The sequence below is a fragment of the Haliotis cracherodii genome, unplaced genomic scaffold (genome assembly GCF_022045235.1).
Source record: "Haliotis cracherodii isolate W230 unplaced genomic scaffold, xgHalCrac1.p SCAF_5, whole genome shotgun sequence".
Taxonomy (NCBI): Eukaryota; Metazoa; Mollusca; class Gastropoda; order Lepetellida; family Haliotidae; genus Haliotis; species Haliotis cracherodii.
This window is the reverse complement of record NW_027266308.1, coordinates 55229090-55249306: the sequence shown is the minus strand read 5'-3', so window position 1 is coordinate 55249306 and position 20217 is coordinate 55229090. Positions and strand designations below refer to the sequence as shown.

The 20217-nt window shown below is 38.1% G+C and overlaps 1 protein-coding gene across 13 annotated transcripts in view; it reads right to left on the bottom strand.

Moving 5' to 3' along the window:
* Nucleotides 1-6797: 6797 nt before the first annotated feature.
* The window catches only part of LOC139442398 (echinoderm microtubule-associated protein-like 2), a 91694-nt gene continuing 78274 nt past the window's right edge, over nt 6798-20217 (bottom strand). For all 13 annotated transcript variants that reach the window (XM_071223209.1, XM_071223206.1, XM_071223201.1 and 10 more), the window contains 12 exons: nt 19865-19966; nt 19206-19340; nt 18439-18538; nt 18043-18200; nt 17328-17453; nt 15889-16020; nt 15504-15660; nt 14830-14927; nt 14339-14426; nt 13594-13689; nt 12202-12332; nt 6798-11141 (listed from right to left, as the gene is read on the bottom strand). In XM_071223209.1, coding sequence (XP_071079310.1) covers nt 11013-11141; nt 12202-12332; nt 13594-13689; nt 14339-14426; nt 14830-14927; nt 15504-15660; nt 15889-16020; nt 17328-17453; nt 18043-18200; nt 18439-18538; nt 19206-19340; nt 19865-19966 — 1452 coding nt within the window. In that variant the 3' untranslated portion in view covers nt 6798-11012. The remainder of the gene's footprint in view (nt 11142-12201; nt 12333-13593; nt 13690-14338; nt 14427-14829; nt 14928-15503; nt 15661-15888; nt 16021-17327; nt 17454-18042; nt 18201-18438; nt 18539-19205; nt 19341-19864; nt 19967-20217) is intronic.

Below are 20217 nucleotides of genomic sequence, written 5' to 3'. Positions count from 1 at the left end.
GAGGGAATAAGGCCATAAAGGGACTTGGATTCTTTTCTCTCTCATTTCAGTATTTTCGATCTGTACATCTTCTAACATTTATTCATTGTTCTTTCCTTCTCACATGTGAAAAATGCATCCATCAGAACTAACACGACTCGTAATGGCAAGGAGGTTTATTCAATAACAAATGGCATAGCACTCAGGAAAATGACATAACAATGGTGTGTTACAACTGACATTGACACCACAGGCAATTACAACAAAATATATCATAACATCATGTCGAAAGACAGTTTTTGAGTGAGACAGCTTTGGAAAAAAGTACTGTGTTGTTCTTTGACACACTGTTTAGGCTTTCTCGGCACTGAACAAGCGCGGGATCGGGATGTGCTCACACTCTTGATGGTTAGTCGACGTGGACTAAAACGCCTAAATATTTCTGTATCCATGTCCACTTTTCGTAAGGACCTCCTGCATAACTGGACGCTTTTTCTCAGAAGGTTTGAAATATCTTTGTCATCCATTGTTCTTCTTTTGACTTTATGCATCTGGGGTATCTGTCTTCTCTTTGCTCCTTCAGGAATATCTATCATGCTGCTGTCATGGTCGCTCAGTGGGTAGTCTACCAAGGGCGGATATCCCAGGTCAAAAGAGTCTTCAAAGGAAAGGCAACTCTCAGTGAATGAGTAGTCAACCAGCGACTTGTTAAGGGCTTTGCAGGAAGGGGAAGTCATAGTATTTTTGATAGTATCTTTAGAACTAATCCTGAGGTAAACAGATAATGGAACACTGAGGAATATCCACTCGCAGATGGTTTATATTCAGATATACAGATGACACTGACCATGTCTGACACTGAGACAAGACAAGATTGGTGCCAATCACGGAAAGCTCACCACCATGTTGTTACAGACAGTCCCATCACAATGGGGGATGATACAGTCTATCATTTATAATCGTACTGTAACTACCTGTCTTCAGACGATTATATGTAAATATTTAGTGGCATGAAAAAAGAAGTCACCGAGTCAACTGAAGTTTGTAGACATCGACAAGGATGAAACGACGATAGGCAAGATAGCGGTTTTGAATCAACTAACAAGGCATAAATGGTGTCAGGATCAGTTTACTGTAGAAGTTATGGAAATAATATCTAGAAACAAAACGTCCAAATGTCAACATGCACTTAAATCCATGCCATGCATTGTTTTACTGTAAAGAAAGAATGCTTCAATATATAGATCAGTATTCTGTTTCAGCGCCAAATTAATAACAATATACTTGTACATGTATAGGATTTATCTGTTTAATGACACGGGTACTTCTAATTTCTAAGAACTTGAACTTAATTATGCCATATAGATATTTGCCATCGTTATAGGCACATACATACCTTGTTTATCTGATTAAAGTACTTTCTTTCTTACATATGATCAAGTTATATTTTTAATCTAACATTCGAATTGAAAGAGAAATACACATATTTCTTGCAATACACGAATTTCTGTCCTTCGCCAGTTGTTTGGAAATGAAAATGCTCTTGATTGATTGTACTTGTGCGTCCTACTGTAACAACATGGCTGGCTGGAAGAGTAAACAAGACTTCAGTTTAAGGTTGTTTGTGTAAACAAAGGACTCAATGAGATCATATCAGAAACCTACTTATGTTTTGTGTTTTAGACACTTCAGTGATCTTGGCTGAGTGGATTTGTCTGATGATAATCGGGATTATTTGACAGATGGGTCTCTGTGTCTGACGATGTAACCCTTCCCTCCGTATTTAATCGGCCTCCCTCTGTATTTGGTTAGTTTACCTCAGGCTTTCAAATCGTCTACTATTACCAGAAAAGTATGGATTCCTCTGCTCTGAATGTCAGAAACAAACAGTTGGTGGATTACTCATTTACCGAGAGTTGTCTTTCCCTTGATGTTTCCTTCAATCAGAGCTATCTGCCTCTACTGGATTGTTCTAGAAGGGAGAAGGAAGAAACAGATTGTGTGGATTCTACATCAGTTCTACACAATCTACAGTCATATCTAACAGCAATGATGATGGAGACCCCCAGCATAGTAGATTGCAGACCCATACGAAAAGACCAAATCAAGACAAGACTGATGCAGACACTTGAGTCGGAGAAGACGGAAGAGGAGAAACGGAAGGCCAGGATTATCATGTCCGTTCTCAAGAGAGGCAAAATGCACAGATCAGTTTTCAGACGATTCAGCCCTCGGCGAGTCACCCTCAAACGTGGAGCAACATTCCATCCTCTCAAACGCCAAGATGGAACACTCAAATCGATCAGACCTGCACACACAAGACATAATGCCACGTTAATGAGTGATTTGCTGTGCTTCAAGCCCATGTAGTAATCGCAGATAATTTATTTGCTGTGCTTCAAGTCCGTGTAGTAATAGCAGATAATTTCGAATGGTTGTGAAACATTGATTTCTTTGTTAGATGTTATGTTGAAAGTGCTACATTTACATGTTATTGTTGTCTGTATCAATAAATCGATAAAAAAGAATGATATATGCATGATGAGTTTTTCTTCATGAAATATATACCATGTGACACAATCTATATGTCACATTTGACATTCACACCTTCACATCCAATTAGCTACAAAGCTAGTCCAGTTCTTTTCTTGTGATAATGTCATATTTAGATCAGTATTGGAAGTGATTGCACTGAGCAATTAATATTGTAGTTAAAACTGACAGTTTGACATAGACAAGTAGCAGTGTCCAACCTTATGGAAAATCACCAAAACACACAAACACACAAACACACACACAAGACGAAACGTTAGCCAGCTTAATATTGTAGCAAGATGGTAAATGTAACCACAATGTGGTGTGTATACATGCATAACAACGTTGCATTTACACACTTTGACAAACAAACCCCAATAATATGTAATTTATTCGCCGTACACGTTTTTTTATAAACAGAATAACCCACAAGGCCCATGGATCCAATCCATTTTGTGTTTCTGACTGTGTGACGGTTTATGCATACACATCGTAGCAGAGTAAAGAACATTTACTATACGTTCGAGGAACTGATACACAATCAACCACAGCCATACTGTGTCTGTTCAAAACAAGAACTTTTCTGTCCAATTTACTATGTATATTATACTATCACTTTACTGGATGTGTACCAAATATACTGAACAACTGTGGTGTAACGTACATTTTCATAAAACAAAATACTACAAAACAATATGGCTCACAAACTAAAGAGATCGTATAAGCATACAGTCAAGCTCACTTCAAAAAGGAATTTAGTATGGCATTTTTCATATTTTGTCAGGTTCCTATGGACAAATCCTAAACGATCATAGTAGTCAATCTTGAACATAGTTCAGAGGGATCAAGGCCATAAAGAGACTTGGATTCTTTTCTCTCTCATTTCAGTATTTTCGATCTGTACATCTTCTAACATTTATTCATTGTTCTTTCCTTCTCACATGTGAAAAATGCATCCATCAGAACTAACACGACTCGTAATGGCAAGGAGGTTTATTTAATAACAAATGGCATAGCACTCAGGAAAATGACATAACAATGGTGTGTTACAACTGACATTGACACCACAGGCAATTACAACAAAATATATCATAACATCATGTCGAAAGACAGTTTTTGAGTGAGACAGCTTTGGAAAAAAGTACTGTGTTGTTCTTTGACACACTGTTTAGGCTTTCTCGGCACTGAACAAGTGCGGGATCGGGATGTGCTCACACTCTTGATGGTTAGTCGACGTGGACTAAAACGCCTAAATATTTCTGTATCCATGTCCACTTTTCGTAAGGACCTCCTGCATAACTGGACGCTTTTTCTCAGAAGGTTTGAAATATCTTTGTCATCCATTGTTCTTCTTTTGACTTTATGCATCTGGGGTATCTGTCTTCTCTTCGCTCCTTCAGGAATATCTATCATGCTGCTGTCATGGTCGCTCAGTGGGTAGTCTACCAAGGGCGGATATCCCAGGTCAAAAGAATCTTCAAAGGAAAGGCAACTCTCAGTGAATGAGTAGACAACCAGCGACTTGTTAAGGGCTTTGCAGGAAGGGGAAGTCATAGTATTTTTGATAGTATCTTTAGAACTAATCCTGAGGTAAACAGATAATGGAACACTGAGGAATATCCACTCGAAGATGGTTTATATTCAGATATACAGATGACACTGACCATGTCTGACACTGAGACAAGACAAGATTGGTGCCAATCACGGAAAGCTCACCACCATGTTGTTACAGACAGTCCCATCACAATGGGGGATGATACAGTCTATCATTTATAATCGTACTGTAACTACCTGTCTTCAGACGATTATATGTAAATATTTAGTGGCATGAAAAAAGAAGTCACCGAGTCAACTGAAGTTTGTAGACATCGACAAGGATGAAACGACGATAGGCAAGATAGCGGTTTTGAATCAACTAACAAGGCATAAATGGTGTCAGGATCAGTTTACTGTAGAAGTTATGGAAATAATATCTAGAAACAAAACGTCCAAATGTCAACATGCACTTAAATCCATGCCATGCATTGTTTTACTGTAAAGAAAGAATGCTTCAATATATAGATCAGTATTCTGTTTCAGCGCCAAATTAATAACAATATATTTGTACATGTATAGGATTTATCTGTTTAATGACACGGGTACTTCTAATTTCTAAGAACTTGAACTTAATTATGCCATATAGATATTTGCCATCGTTATAGGCACATACATACCTTGTTTATCTGATTAAAGTATTTTCTTTCTTACATATGATCAAGTTATATTTTTAATCTAACATTCGAATTGAAAGAGAAATACACATATTTCTTGCAATACACGAATTTCTGTCCTTCGCCAGTTGTTTGGAAATGAAAATGCTCTTGATTGATTGTACTTGTGCGTCCTACTGTAACAACATGGCTGGCTGGAAGAGTAAACAAGACTTCAGTTTAAGGTTGTTTGTGTAAACAAAGGACTCAATGAGATCATATCAGAAACCTACTTATGTTTTGTGTTTTAGACACTTCAGTGATCTTGGCTGAGTGGATTTGTCTGGTGATAATCGGGATTATTTGACAGATGGGTCTCTGTGTCTGACGATGTAACCCTTCCCTCCGTATTTAATCGGCCTCCCTCTGTATTTGGTTAGTTTACCTCACGCTTTCAAATCGTCTACTATTACCAGAAAAGTATGGATTCCTCTGCTCTGAATGTCAGAAACAAACAGTTGGTGGATTACTCATTTACCGAGAGTTGTCTTTCCCTTGATGTTTCCTTCAATCAGAGCTATCTGCCTCTACTGGATTGTTCTAGAAGGGAGAAGGAAGAAACAGATTGTGTGGATTCTACATCAGTTCTACACAATCTACAGTCATATCTAACAGCAATGATGATGGAGACCCCCAGCATAGTAGATTGCAGGCCCATACGAAAAGACCAAATCAAGACAAGACTGATGCAGACACTTGAGTCGGAGAAGACGGAAGAGGAGAAACGGAAGGCCAGGATTATCATGTCCGTTCTCAAGAGAGGCAAAATGCACAGATCAGTTTTCAGACGATTCAGCCCTCGGCGAGTCACCCTCAAACGTGGAGCAACATTCCATCCTCTCAAACGCCAAGATGGAACACTCAAATCGATCAGACCTGCACACACAAGACATAATGCCACGTTAATGAGTGATTTGCTGTGCTTCAAGCCCATGTAGTAATCGCAGATAATTTATTTGCTGTGCTTCAAGTCCGTGTAGTAATGGCAGATAATTTCGAATGGTTGTGAAACATTGATTTCTTTGTTAGATGTTATGTTATGAAAGTGCTACATTTACATGTTATTGTTGTCTGTATCAATAAATCGATAAAAAAAGAATGATATATGCATGATGAGTTTTTCTTCATGAAATATATACCATGTGACACAATCTATATGTCACATTTGACATTCACACCTTCACACCCAATGAGCTACAAAGCTAGTCCAGTTCTTTTCTTGTGATAATGTCATATTTAGATCAGTATTGGAAGTGATTGCACTGAGGAATTAATGTTGTTGTTATGTTGCCTAATAGTATGTAATTTATTCGATGCACACATTTTTGTAAACAGAACAACCACACATGGCCCATGGATCCATTCCAAGGTGTGTTTCTGAGTGTGTAACGGTTTATGCATACACATCGTAGCAGAGTAAAGAACATTTACTCCACATTCTCGCAACTGATACGCAATCAGCCGCAGCCCTAGTATGTCTGTTAAGAACCAGAACTTTTCTGTTCAATTTAGTATGTATGTTATATTCAAACTTTACTGGTTGTGTCCTAAATATAATGAACAACTGTGTTGTAAATCAAAAAATTATGTCTTTAATTTCAACAAATAGTGTATTAAACTTAAATGCTTGTTTATTTTATGGAATATTACTTCGAGTAATGACAAAAATGTTAAAGCGCACTTCTTCAAGAAACTCTCATCTTGTTAGCAATAAACAGCATCATTGAGTTTTGATTACGTGGTTACCATCCTGATAAGATTCGTCAGTCAGGTCACTGTATGTGTGTGAGCGGCTATGTATAGCTGCATGTGCAGCATACATTACCAGCACAAACTGAATAATAAACCTTGCAGATGTCATATTTAAAACATTATTGACCAAAGTTAATTGCTAAAAAAAACCTGCTTGCTGTCATTTCAAACAAACAAGAACACTTGGAGCCAATTCTGAGATATACTGTATGTCAGATGGGCAGAGAAGAAACCACATGTCCATAAAACTACATGACATAACAAATACACAAAACAAATATGTTTGAAAACATTAAGAATTTTATTCCAGAGTAAGCAATAGTTGGGATTTAAATAATTTACTATGGTATACACAGGGCCAGGTTCTTTTGTGTCGTTGAAGGTGAAAATGTGAATCATGCAGTATATATATATACGGTTAAAATGCCTCTGCTCAGTCAAGTATTGAAGTCAACGTCTCCTTAACGAGACAGTGAAGCAATAAGAGTACATACCTAAAGTGAAGTTCTTGGCTCAATGAGTCTGTAAGTATGGTCTTACATCACTGTTAGTAATAATAGCTGGGGACATGTAGAAAGGGTGTCTCACACAGTACCCATGTCTGGAATCAAACATAGGTCTTCTGTGTGACAACCAAACTTTACTACCCCATCACCCCTCCTGGCTGAATGAAGTATACATAACGGGTCATTGCTGCTCACAATCTTTCATGAGTTATGAGCAGCATTGCTTTATAAGAGTTGATAGATGTGGAACCTCTAGATCTAGATATCTTGTTTGTTGACATCATCAGTGTTAACCATTCCTGGACAAGTGAAACTTTGAAAGATACAGTTGATGATTGTCCCTTTTAGGCATTGTCCAGCACAAAGACATTCTGCCCAGGTTCCATTATATTTGACCAATACAAACAAAAAGACCAAAAGAATTTACAGCGAGGTTAATGATCAGATACAAAGTTCTTTTGCACCGTAGAGGAAATTAAAAATGTGTCTATCAGCCATAAATATATTGCACAAATACTTGAAAAAAGCCAATGTCTGAATTAATATATACTTGTGTGTGAAATACTACAAAATATTTTGATGAAGTTTATTTTACAAAAACAGTTTAATACTGAAATAAAGTCTCCAATACCATAAGTGACATTGATCATGTCATAACGTAGAATACAATATAAATGGATACATATCAAAAGAATGAGCAAATGAGCCAAGAAAGCGATTTGTGTGAAATAATCTCCCAACAGCATACCACTGCAATAGAATTTGGAAGTGAAAATACTTGAAATCATACCGATTGTTTTCAAACTAAAAAAAAATGTTTCACTTGTGGTTTAAGGTTTGAAGGCATCTTACACTTGGACATCCTGAAGACATTGGCAAGCTAGCCATGTACTACTACTAAAAACTATACCATTCCCCCATACTATTTGAACCCTTTCCATCTTCTCACAACAGGGGCTTATTTCATGCCATCTTAACCATGCCCGATTCAAAAGTTTAATCCTATTTCTCTATCACAAGGTACTGATTTTTGCAACATCTTGTTTTGAAATCTGTTCACATAACACATCATTCAAAACAAAAGTACTTCTTTTCTCAATACTTAATACATGTGGCAAAATTGTTCATAAGTTATTTTTATCTTCAAAAACGGCTTCCAGACACCTGAACTATCAAAATACACATGGGCACGTGGTGAAAGGACACAACAACATACCAGCCAACACAATCTTTACCACAAACTAAAAGCACAAAACAGCCCTACTATTTGATTCATTCCTGGCAGTGAATGTATAAATTAAACCAACTGGTATGACAAAATGAAAGTTCTAGTCAAGGCCAGACCAATTCAACATCATGGTTTACATATTTTCTTTATACATTTTCCATGAGATTGATTAGATCTAAAGCTTAAACAAGCATGCAAACAAAACGATATTTATAAGAAATAAATCCATCATTTCTTTTACTTTTTCACAAATTGTGGCTACATTTTCTGAAATGCATAACACATAGAACTATTGAGGAACAAAATATGTTGCTGTTACCATTAGTTTTAAGCAAAAAGATGTTGACATTTAAAATTATTTTATTGACACAAACATGAAATCATATCTATTTTTTATAAAAAGAAATTGAATAAGTTGTATACAGAAAATCTGTCAGCATATCTAAGACACAGCAGAAAATGGCAATGTCTAAACAAATGATGGTAACTGACACTGGGTACCAGTAAGCAATTATTCTAAAACAAACAGGAAGCATCATGCAATATACATTTCAAATATACACCAACTTATCTTTAAATATGAAATGTACATAAACTGACACATACCAATGTACATGTATAAGAAAATACCTTTCAGATGTATATGGACTGTACAGATATATATATTGCTAAGTAGGTAAACTGAATAGTAGAAGCATATTGTTGCATGTTTCAGTATCTAAGGTTACCATTGCTTCCAGATTTGTGGTTACCATTGATACCCTTTCAATCTATTAGTTTAACAAAAGTATTTACATGCCATTAACAACATTTTTTTTACAATTTTCACAACAAAGCACTTTGTCCGTACTAATAACAGTTAGTTTAAAGTCATTGATATATATATTTATATATATAGACAGACACACAAGCACATACAAACATAATGAAAATCATATTTGGATTGAACAAAAACTCCGAAATTATTTATTAGCTTCTTGTGGGTACCAAGTTTTATTTGTCATAATTTTGTATATTTGTAGTTTCTTAATATGGAAATAATAAAAAAAGAATGTTCTTATAGTTTCAACATACCTTTTTCATGTACCCAGGGGTTATGTAAAAAGAAATTCAATTTTTTTTAAAGGTATTAAGTACGTCACAGCACTCTGTTGGGCGAGGTGAGGTGAAATGAGGTTTAACGTCGCATTCAAGGTTATTGCACTTATACAGCAACAAGCATGCAGGTGCGTGTGGCTGATTGTACTAGTCTGAACTTATGCCAGATTTTTAGTGCCAGCCCACTGAGATACCATACCACAATGTAACATGGAACTCCCACTTAGACACATTATACTGACTCCAAGCCTCACTCCATTGGGCAGAAAACAGTGTTTCTAATATCATACTACACATATTGTCATTTTGAGCAAAGCAATGTGGAAAAAGAGGAGGTGGGAAAATCAAATCCTTCATCCCATGTTACTGAATGCAGCTCTAACAGATGGTCATTTGTTCTTTAGGACTTTATGTAGATTTATCAGTCATGGTGTACTAAAAATGATTACTCTCCTACATCTTCTATCTTAAACTCTCATCTTACACAAAAGTTGAAATTGATCATGAAAATCCCATGAACACCAAATGTTGTTTTTGTTTTTTCATGTCCCTCCCCAAAATGTATGTACTTAGTGACACTTACGTAAATGACCAGTCCCTTATTAGAATTCCATATATTCTTCATGAAATAACAGAAATACACACAAATAAAGCATAACATGGGAATATATATAAAAACAGATCACAGTAAGACAAAAAAATTGAAATCATTCTCCATCTTGGAAAGTATCATTGATCCAACATTGGACCAAACTTCTTAATGCTGAAAGAATACGAAGGAGGCAAACTTCAAAACGACCCATCAGAGCCAAAATCAGCTTGTCTGAAGTAGCTGATGAAAGCAACATTAACTCACTTTCAGTCCAATAACACAGGAAACCTAAGAAATATCCACTATTTCAATAAAAAAAAGTAAAATACATTCTGTGGTTATAAGCAATTCCTTTCATAAAACATGTTGCCTGTTGGAAGCATTTCGTTTATGTGAAGCAAATAAAAGCTTGCTACCAGTTACACCATGAATGATAAATATATGACATAAATGGTGTTTTACAGACACCATACATTTGTTGCAACACTAAACAGACTCTAAATACTGGAGATGTTGAATTACTTTGTCACCACTAACCATAAATAAATGCTATCATAAACTATCAAAAAAACGCTTAATATTCTTCGTGATGTTTAAAGCAGAAATATTTTCAGTCCATGTTTGCAAACAAAACAATCATATCAAATATTGATCTTTGCACATGACAGCCTGCATCTCAACCTACATAACCATGCCATTAGATATCACACTGAATAGTTGACACAATACATTAGCACTTGCAGCTGTACAAGGTTATAGCCAGGTGATGAACTCAGCTATCTGCTGTACATGTAAACCTGTTCATCATTGGGCTAGCCATGGCCTCAGAGGAACAAACTCAACACAAAATGCCTTGCTCATGTTGGCCAGTGCTTGTTGTCCCTGGCTGCAGTACAGACATCAGTTTCACAATGTAATGTCTGAAAGCAACACTTGGTCCAGAAGCTGTATACAAAGCATCATTTTCTTTTAATCCATAAACACGGTTGATCCATGAGTTCCCTAACGTTCAATATCTCCTTAAACTGTAGTTTTATCATCTTCAGATTGGCTTTGGAACATCTGTCTTTGTTTTAACCAATCACCTCCCATTGGATGATGCTCATGTCACGACCTCCGGTTGAGATGAGCCGAGAGTCGTCGAACAGGAAGCCGACATCAGTCACATGACTGCTGTGCCCCTTATAGACATGGCTGCTGGACTGTGAACAGAGACAGGAGAAGTGAGATATAGTTTGAACATTCCAAAAGTTTTATGGTAGACATGTGGAGAACATTTCCAAATTTGAGGCATCAGTGACAAAAATGATGTCCAATGCAATTCCCTATTTTGACTTGTACCATATGTTCCCATGTTTTTTCAGGTGAACAATTGACTTGCCTTTGCATGTGTTTGTGAAGGGTGCTACCAGTGGGACAGGATACACTCACCTTTTCGCGAAACAGCTGGTATCATCACTATTTAATAGTGATTCATAAACACATGCTCATGATATAGTCGGAATCGTACAATCGATTCTGCTTTATGCAGAGATTTCTGTTGGATATGGAAAGGGTTTTGTCACTTTATTCATTGAATACTGAAGTTATTTCAAAGGAATGACAATGATGTCTGACAATATGTCTGAAACAGTTCCTTGGACAGGACAGTACAGCATGTTGGGTGCAGTAAAACGTTTGTCCTGGTTGACAGATATTCCCCATGAGCAGTCAAAGACTGTTTGTTTAGATGACAATGTTACTATTGAGTATTTTCGCGTTATTCATTGACTTTTCTGAGTGAGACGGTCATTTCTTCATGCACTTTTCAAACTCAGCGCTTATGGTGACCACCTACTCCAACACATTCTGATGTCCATTTATCAGAAACACGGGAGCATTAGGGGCGATATTCTACCCCTGGATCACTTGTACCTACAGTACTGCCTAGTTCATTCCCGATTCCCTTACATGTGTGATGTGTGACACAACCTGTGTGTAATCAATGAGCACAATGTGTTTCTATAAATGTAAGGGTAATTTACTTCTGGGCAGAATTGCGCTTATCACAGAAACACGAAACAATATTGAAAAATATAATGATGCTATGACAATTTAATGAGCTTGTATCAATGAAGAAAGTGTTAATCTGTGAAGGAATAATCTCAAAACTGCTAAGTGTGTTTGTTGAAATGTTTGGAAACTGAAATTGCTATTATTTGTCAACTTCTTATCATGTTGGATTCGGTAATTTCGATCATCAAAATTCATAATGCAGCTTACCTTCGGCTGACAAGATGGATACTTGAACAGATTGACCTTCCCAAAGTCATCCCCTGTGGCTGCAAGATGCTGTTTGTGGGAGCGAGTGCAGTTGTTGATGTCTGTGCCGTCAGCGCCATCAGGCCAAATTCCTGCAGATAGGAACAATGTTTGGTGGTGACTTTTTATAAATGTCGCCAATGATTGTCAAACATGATGGTCACATATCTGTGTATCCAGAGCAGACTTCATAAATGGTCCTACTTTGTATTCATCGTGCACAATTGCCCACAATTTTAACTCTTTTTTTCTATGCGATTCCTGCTTACACTTTTCAAAAAGGGGCAAATTATGAAAAAATAATTTCTTTCTTCTTTCCATTATATTAATAAAGAGTTCTTCAAAAATAATTTTAGAAAAAAAGACCGGAAGACAAACACATATATTTTATTGCAAATATAGGGAACGTGTATGCCCTGGTGATGTGCTACAGTCCGGATCACAAAATACACAGGGTATATAAATGGTATCCTCCCATCAGTCATACAGGCCATTTGTCATACAGCTTATAACAACATAGGATATGCATGACTAATTCCCTGCCTTCTACCTATCAATATGGACTGTTCCACACAGATCATTAACTGTGTTTATGTTTAGGTTTGAATTATAGGGAACACCAGGATTATAATTATGAATGATCTTGTGCTAATTCATTTGCAGATTGTAAGAAAACAAATTGTAAAGCAGAAAAGTAATTAATAAATTAGTATGGTTTATTCAACATAATATTATAAATATGAACCATGTTTAACAAGAATTAATAACATAATTCAACATTCAAAGCATCATAATGGCGGGTAATGGCTATCCAAGCTTCAATAGGTGACATGCAGCATCAAGGAACTCGATTTGACTTTTCCTCCTTTTCACAACAACTCACCCTTTATGAATTTAACATTGTTGTTGTAACAAAGACCTTAACTCAGAGCATTGGATCATACCATTACAGCTTAAGGTGTGTGCTCTAATTACCCCCCTACTCAACTGTATGATGATTGGCAATAACAAGGTGTATGACAAATGGCCTGTCTGACTGATGGGAGGGAAACATATAAATTAGCTACAGACAGTAATATAGAGTAAGCTTCCAGCCAAAATAATCTCCAAATTGTACACATGCCAAAGCTACTTGTTTTCTTATGTTTCACATTTTTTACACTTTTTTTGTATGGATGTATTTTGCCATATTCAGTATTTCTAACCTTAATTACTGCTCTTTATGGCTGATAATGCCTCACAGTCCTACAGGCTGAATGTTGTGTTTTATTGTGTTTTAATTGTGTAATTATGTAATACAACAGGTATATTGTGACATGATACGAAAATATATTTCTTCTTCTTCTCCCTTACCTGCAACACTGAAGCCGAGTGTGCAGTCCTGGGTTGCCCACTGAGTGTCTCGCACTGAGGCCGGTGTGGTCACCTGCTTACAGGAACTCACTGTCCCTGTAGAACACAAAACACTTGTTACCCATCAATACAACATGACATCGACACACAGGTTTTCAACTAGCCAAAGAAAAATAGGACTCATCCCTGTACTTTTAGAGAGCCATGCATCTCTACATTTTGTCTACATGATATTGATAATAGAAGTATCATCATGAACATTATGTTGATTGAACATGTTATTCAAGGATTGTTTTCCATTTTTTGTGCATTTAACAAAGGGTGATAGTCACAAATTCTATAAATGTGTGTTGTCTCATGGACGTTTTTTGTTGCAACTGATAAAATATACTGTGTCAAAAATAACTCATCAAAAACATGTTGAGAAGTATTTTGGATGAAAAAAACATAAAAGACTTCTGTCATCTTTGACTTCATTAAAATGAAGGGTCTAGTTTTAGTTTCTTTTATCACAGACCCAACAAATTGAGAAAACAATTTGTAAATAAACAAATAAAATGAAAAGGCAAGGCTCAAGTCTCGCTAATGACTGATCTCAATCCCATCTGTGAAGGACTGTATAGACTGATGACTGTATAGACTGATGACTGACTAATGACTCATCATAGACCCAACATTTTGAGAAAACAATCTGTAAATAAACCAATAAAATGAAAAGGCAAGGCTTTAGTCAGTGTATACTCACAGTATAAGACTTCATAATCCCCTGAGTTGCTGACTAGATACTGGCTGTCTTCCGACCAATCCACGTGAGTTATGAAGCTGGAGTGGCCCTGTAACATAGAACTGAGTGAGTGAGGGAACGAGGCTCTCACAGAATGAACCAGTCTGGGATTTAGAGTGGGACGGCTTTTATGCTGTTATTCCACTCCAGCCGTATCCCATGGCAACACCAATGATGAGCTTCACACATTGTATCCTTGTGGGGAATTGAACTGGGTCTCTTAGGCATGACATGCTAAATCTGTAACCATAAGGCTACACTGTCATTCTCATCTGTGAACGACTGTAAAGACTGATGACTGACTAATGACTGCACACACATACACACACACATCCACACAAACCTACATCCACACGCACACGCACGCACGCACGCATGCACGCACGCATGCACGCACTCACACCACACACACACACACACACACACTGGAAGTAGATTCAGCAGCAACTTACCGAGCACCTTCCCACTTTTGAGTATTTCCTTCCTCCATCGCTGACCTGGTACACGTAGATGTAGTTGTCTCGGGACCCAATGGCGATGTAGCTGCCATCTGCAAGTTGTCACAGTGAGTGAGTGAGTGAGTGAATGACATGTCAACTGTAATATCTCGACCGCAACCTCAGTACTCTTGATGGTACAGTTCCCAGTGAAATTTTCCTTATTAACACATTGTGGATTAACAAATCTCTGGTTTAATGAACACTGAACTTTCAAATTGAAGCTTACTTAAAAGGAACTTGTTCATAGATCATGAAAAGGTAGTGACTTGATTTGTGTGAGATGGGCTTTGTTCCTGCCCTCAACAGTGTTACATATCACAGTTATATCCAAATCGAAAGTGAAATAAGTCATAGACATTTGGACTTTAGTGTAACACACACGTAAAGAGCCCTTTTTCACACAGCGATTATAGCACTATGGCTACAGTGATGCTCATTGTTTAACATATACTGATGATAGTTCTAACGCTATGATCGCTTTGGGAAATAGGTATTGTGCTGACAAAGGATCATTGAGGTGAAATTATTATTTGAACCCTAAACATAGCATGTCGGATGCAACTCTGTACAGCAATTATAGCAATTGGAGAAGAAGACTCCTGCCCACACTTGCACAACCAACTGACCAGGTGAGTACTTGATCGTCTCAATCTGCTCACTGCCGTCACTGTGGACACTGACCATCTCCCGTGTCGCGAGGTCGACGATGAGCCACCTGGCGGCGTGGGTGCCTATGGCTGCCACACTCCCATTGGGATGGAAGCTGCAGCTGTGAGCGGGGTCCTGAAACAAGATGAGGAGCATGAGTAAGATAGTGAGGTGGCTTTGTGTTTGTGACTACCATAATCCCAGAGGTAGATGTTCTTGTCATCTCCTTGCACCAGATGACGGGAGTGTGACATGCTGTCCCACAGGTAGATGTTCTTGTGACTAACCGTGATCTCCTTACACCAGATGATCGAGTGTGACTCACCGTGACCTCCTTGCACCAGATGACGGAGTGTGACTCACCGTGATCTCCTTGCACCAGATGACAGAGTGTGACATGCTGTCCCACAGGTAGATGTGCTTGTCAGAGCCACAGGTGAGGAACTGGTGTTGGGTGGGGTGAGTAGCGAGTCCCCACAGCTCATCCATATGGCCCTGCAGATGACAGCAGATCAGGGGTAACATCACTTCAAACATCATCTCTAGCATCATCTCTAACATCACCTCAAACATCACCTCAAACATTATCTCTAACATCACTTCAAACATTATCTCTAACATCATCTCTAACATTATCTAACATCACTTCAAACATTATCTCTAACATCACTTCAAACATTATCTCTAACATCACCTCAAACATTATTTCTACCATCACTCCAAACTTCATCTTTAATATCACTTCCAACATCATCTCTAACATCACTTCAAACATCACTTCAAACATCACCTCAAACATCACTACAATTATCATCTTTAACACTAAATAGTATATTTTACACCACCTTAAAGCATCATCTTAAACATGCTCTAAAATATCACCTCAAATACCATCTCAAACACTACCTCAAGCATGGTTTCAAAACACCTCAAACATCTCTAAAACCACCATCAAACATCAACTCAAATGCCATCTCTTTCATCTTAAACACCAGCTCAACACCATCACTAACACCATCTCTTTCATCTTAAACACCGGCTTAACACCATCACTAACACCATCTCTTTCATCTTAAACACCAGCTCAACACCATCACTAACACCATCTCTTTCATCTTAAACACCAGCTCAACACCATCACTAACACCATCTCCTACATCTTGAAACACCAGCTCAACACCATCACTAACACCATCTCTTTCATCTTAAACACCAGCTCAGCACTATCACTAACACCATCTCTTACATCTTGAAACACCAGCTCAACACCAGCTCAACACCATCACTAACACCATCTCTTACATCTAAAACACCACCTCAACACCATCACTAACACCATCTCTTACATCTAAAACACCACCTCAACACCATCACTAACACCATCTCTTACATCTTAAACACCAGTTCAACACCATCACTAACACCATCACTAACACCATCTCTTACATCTTGAAACACCAGCTCAACACCATCACTAACACCATCTCTTACATCTTAAACACCAGTTCAACACCATCACCAACACCATCTCTTTCATCTTAAACACCAGCTCAACACCATCACTAACACCATCTCTTTCATCTTAAACACCAGCTCAACACCATCACTAACACCATCTCTTACATCTTAAACACCAGCTCAACACATTCACTAACACCATCACTTACATCTTAAACACCATCATTAACACCCTCTCTAATGCCATCTCCAACATCACATATACACTGTCATCATCTCCACTATGACAAACAGACTGCATGATATACAGGTGCTCTACAAGGGGAGGCTACTCTGCTCCTCACCTGTACAATGGGGTTCAGCTTGAGGTCAAGGGTGCCTTGCAGCACGGAGTTGCGTGTGGTGCCCACAAGGATCAAGTTCCCCTTTCCCTGGCCTAGGGTCCTCACTGGCCCAAACACTTCTGGGATCTGAGAGAAGACATTTATCAGCATATTCATAGTCAACCCAAACACTATCTTGTCACAAACACAACCAAATACAGTTTGATGCTTTATATAACTCCCCTAAAGCATCCTAAAAAATCAGTTTTTTGGAACCAAGAATTTGCTATTTATCTTTTCATGTGTTACCTATACTCCAGCATTATATTTGAAGACGTCTTAGCCAATATTTTGCTATGATATATCATTATATCCGCAGATGACTGTTGTAACTTTGATTTCTCTGTTTATATGTTTTTTTATGACAACACTCAGCAAGAGTCCAGCTATATGATGCCAATCTGTCAATAATGAACCAGATAAACCAGTGATTGATATTATAAGCAATGTCCCATTAGGGTACATGGATATGCAAACAATCAAATCAATCCATTAAGTCGCCTCTTATGACTTTGTTGTTGGTAACTTTGAAAAAAAATCAAATCATAACCAGTCATAAAATAGAAATCCCTGGAATACACAGTTTATATTACAATGTTTCTGATTCTTGTTACACAAACAACATTACTAAGATGTCATTTCAGACTGTTTGATGATACAACAGGGGTGATCTAACCTCTGTCTCTAGACCTGTCTTCTTGTAAGCACTGTCCCACTGTATGACCTTCCTATCCTTGCCACCTCCAGACAGAATGGACCCGTCCTTCATGACGCACACTGAGAACACTCCTCCATCGTGAGCACCAGTGACAGCCTGACTGATCCGGTTGCTTCCTGAAAAAGCAGTAATACCTGGTTTAGGATTTCTACAGAACAGTGTTTTAAAAATGGTATAAATACAAACTGCATGGTCCTAGAATATAAGACTTTTCAATAATATCTGCAGGAAAATGGACACTATTTCAATTTTGAGTGGAATATCTGAACACCAAACCATTTTCTGTTGATAAGGAAGATTCATCTTGTAGATTTATGACTTAATATTATGGAATTAACAAAACCATAGACAAACCTTTGCCCCAAATGAAGATATTGCCATTTGAGTCTCCTGAGATCACGTCCCCATTATCAGCAAAGGCCAGGCACAACACATACTTCGGCTTATCATGTTTCTGTGAAGAGAAAGCGTAATGTTTATTATAGGGCTGGGACGAGTCCAAATTTACTACCCGGGTACCAACACCCCAATTAGCCGACCCTACCCGGGTACCCGCTGTTGGTGTCAAGAGATAGGTAAAAAATGTCCGATTGGGAATAGTTTGACAGTAGCCCAGGCAGAATGTATTGAGATACACGTATAAAACGAAGTGGCCATGCATACACTGAAGTTGACTGAAGTTTTAGTGAATTTTTGTCATGAAACAATATATCACATGACTAACCATGGGTCCAGGTAGCCCTGTGGGTACCCAGGTCCTACTCAGTACCCAATCGACCTGAATACCCGAGTTACCCATCTCAGCCCTAGTTTATTACAAACCTTAGAATGTCTAATCTAGAAAATGTCTTAAAAATAACGTTTTAAATGTCAACACTACAGAGAAACTTCATTGTAGTCATTTAACATTGTTCAGATGACATAATGTAATCAGTAAGTCTCATCGTGGACAATGGAAGGTGTCGTATCACCTATTTCTCAGCAATGAAGCACCGTGCAAATATCGGAACGTTATTACACATGATCATTCTACGCTTCTGGGTAATACATGAAGTAAACCTACAGAAAACATCAGCACGGGAAAATATTCTGCTCCGGAACTGTGTAATACTAATACATACATCAAAGATTCCCTGTTTCTTGGCTAGAGATCCACCCTCCACAGTCCAGAAGGTGATCTGACTCTTGCCACAAGACACGATGCTGTTCTTCTCCTGCGGGTGGTACTCCACTGCCAGGACGGGTTCTGTGGAACTCTGCAACATCAGCATCATGATTTCTGATTGGTCAAATCTTGTGAATGTAGCACTGCAAAGTTCACAAGTGTGGTCATTCTGCCCCAGAATCTCCGCATGGATCTAATATTGAGCAGGTGAGGTGAGGTGAAATTGGGTTTAACGTCGCGTCCAAGATTATTGCATCTTATATAGCGACATGCATGCAGGTGTGTGTGTGTGTGTGGCTGCTTGTACTAGTCCGGACTGATGCCGAATTATAGTGCTGCAGCTCACTGAGATACCATGCCGCAGTTTAACATGAATACCCCACTCAGACACAGTATACTGACTCCGAGCCGACCAGTCCTTGTTTTAGCCCCTTAATGCCGAGCGCCAGACAGGGTAATAACAAGTACCATCTTTTAACGTCTTTTGGTATGCAGTCAGGGATCGAACCCCGGACCTTCCGCCCTCTGGGCAGACGCTCTACCACTAGACCATGGAGGCGGTCCTAATATTGAGCAACTTTTACAACAACATAGCTACACAATGTAACTACTGACCTTTGTTTCTGTGATCTTGTGAGGTTTGTCTCGACTGAGATCCCACACCGATATCACATGCTCATTTGCATCATCCACTGCCACCAGGTGGAGCCCTCCATCCTAAAACAAGAAGTTATCTCCCTTAGCTCTATTTGCATGTCATCACTTCAACAAAAACATATTTTATATTTTAAATTCTTATCCTGGGATACCTTGATAAGAACATTTCAAGTACACTGTTTGATTCCTTTGTTGTTAAAAATAATTACTTGTTCAGGTGAGGTTTAACTTCATTACTTTCTATACTATTTGTTTACATGGGCACAGCCCACTTACAAACAATACATATACTCACCGCCAAATGAGTGTGA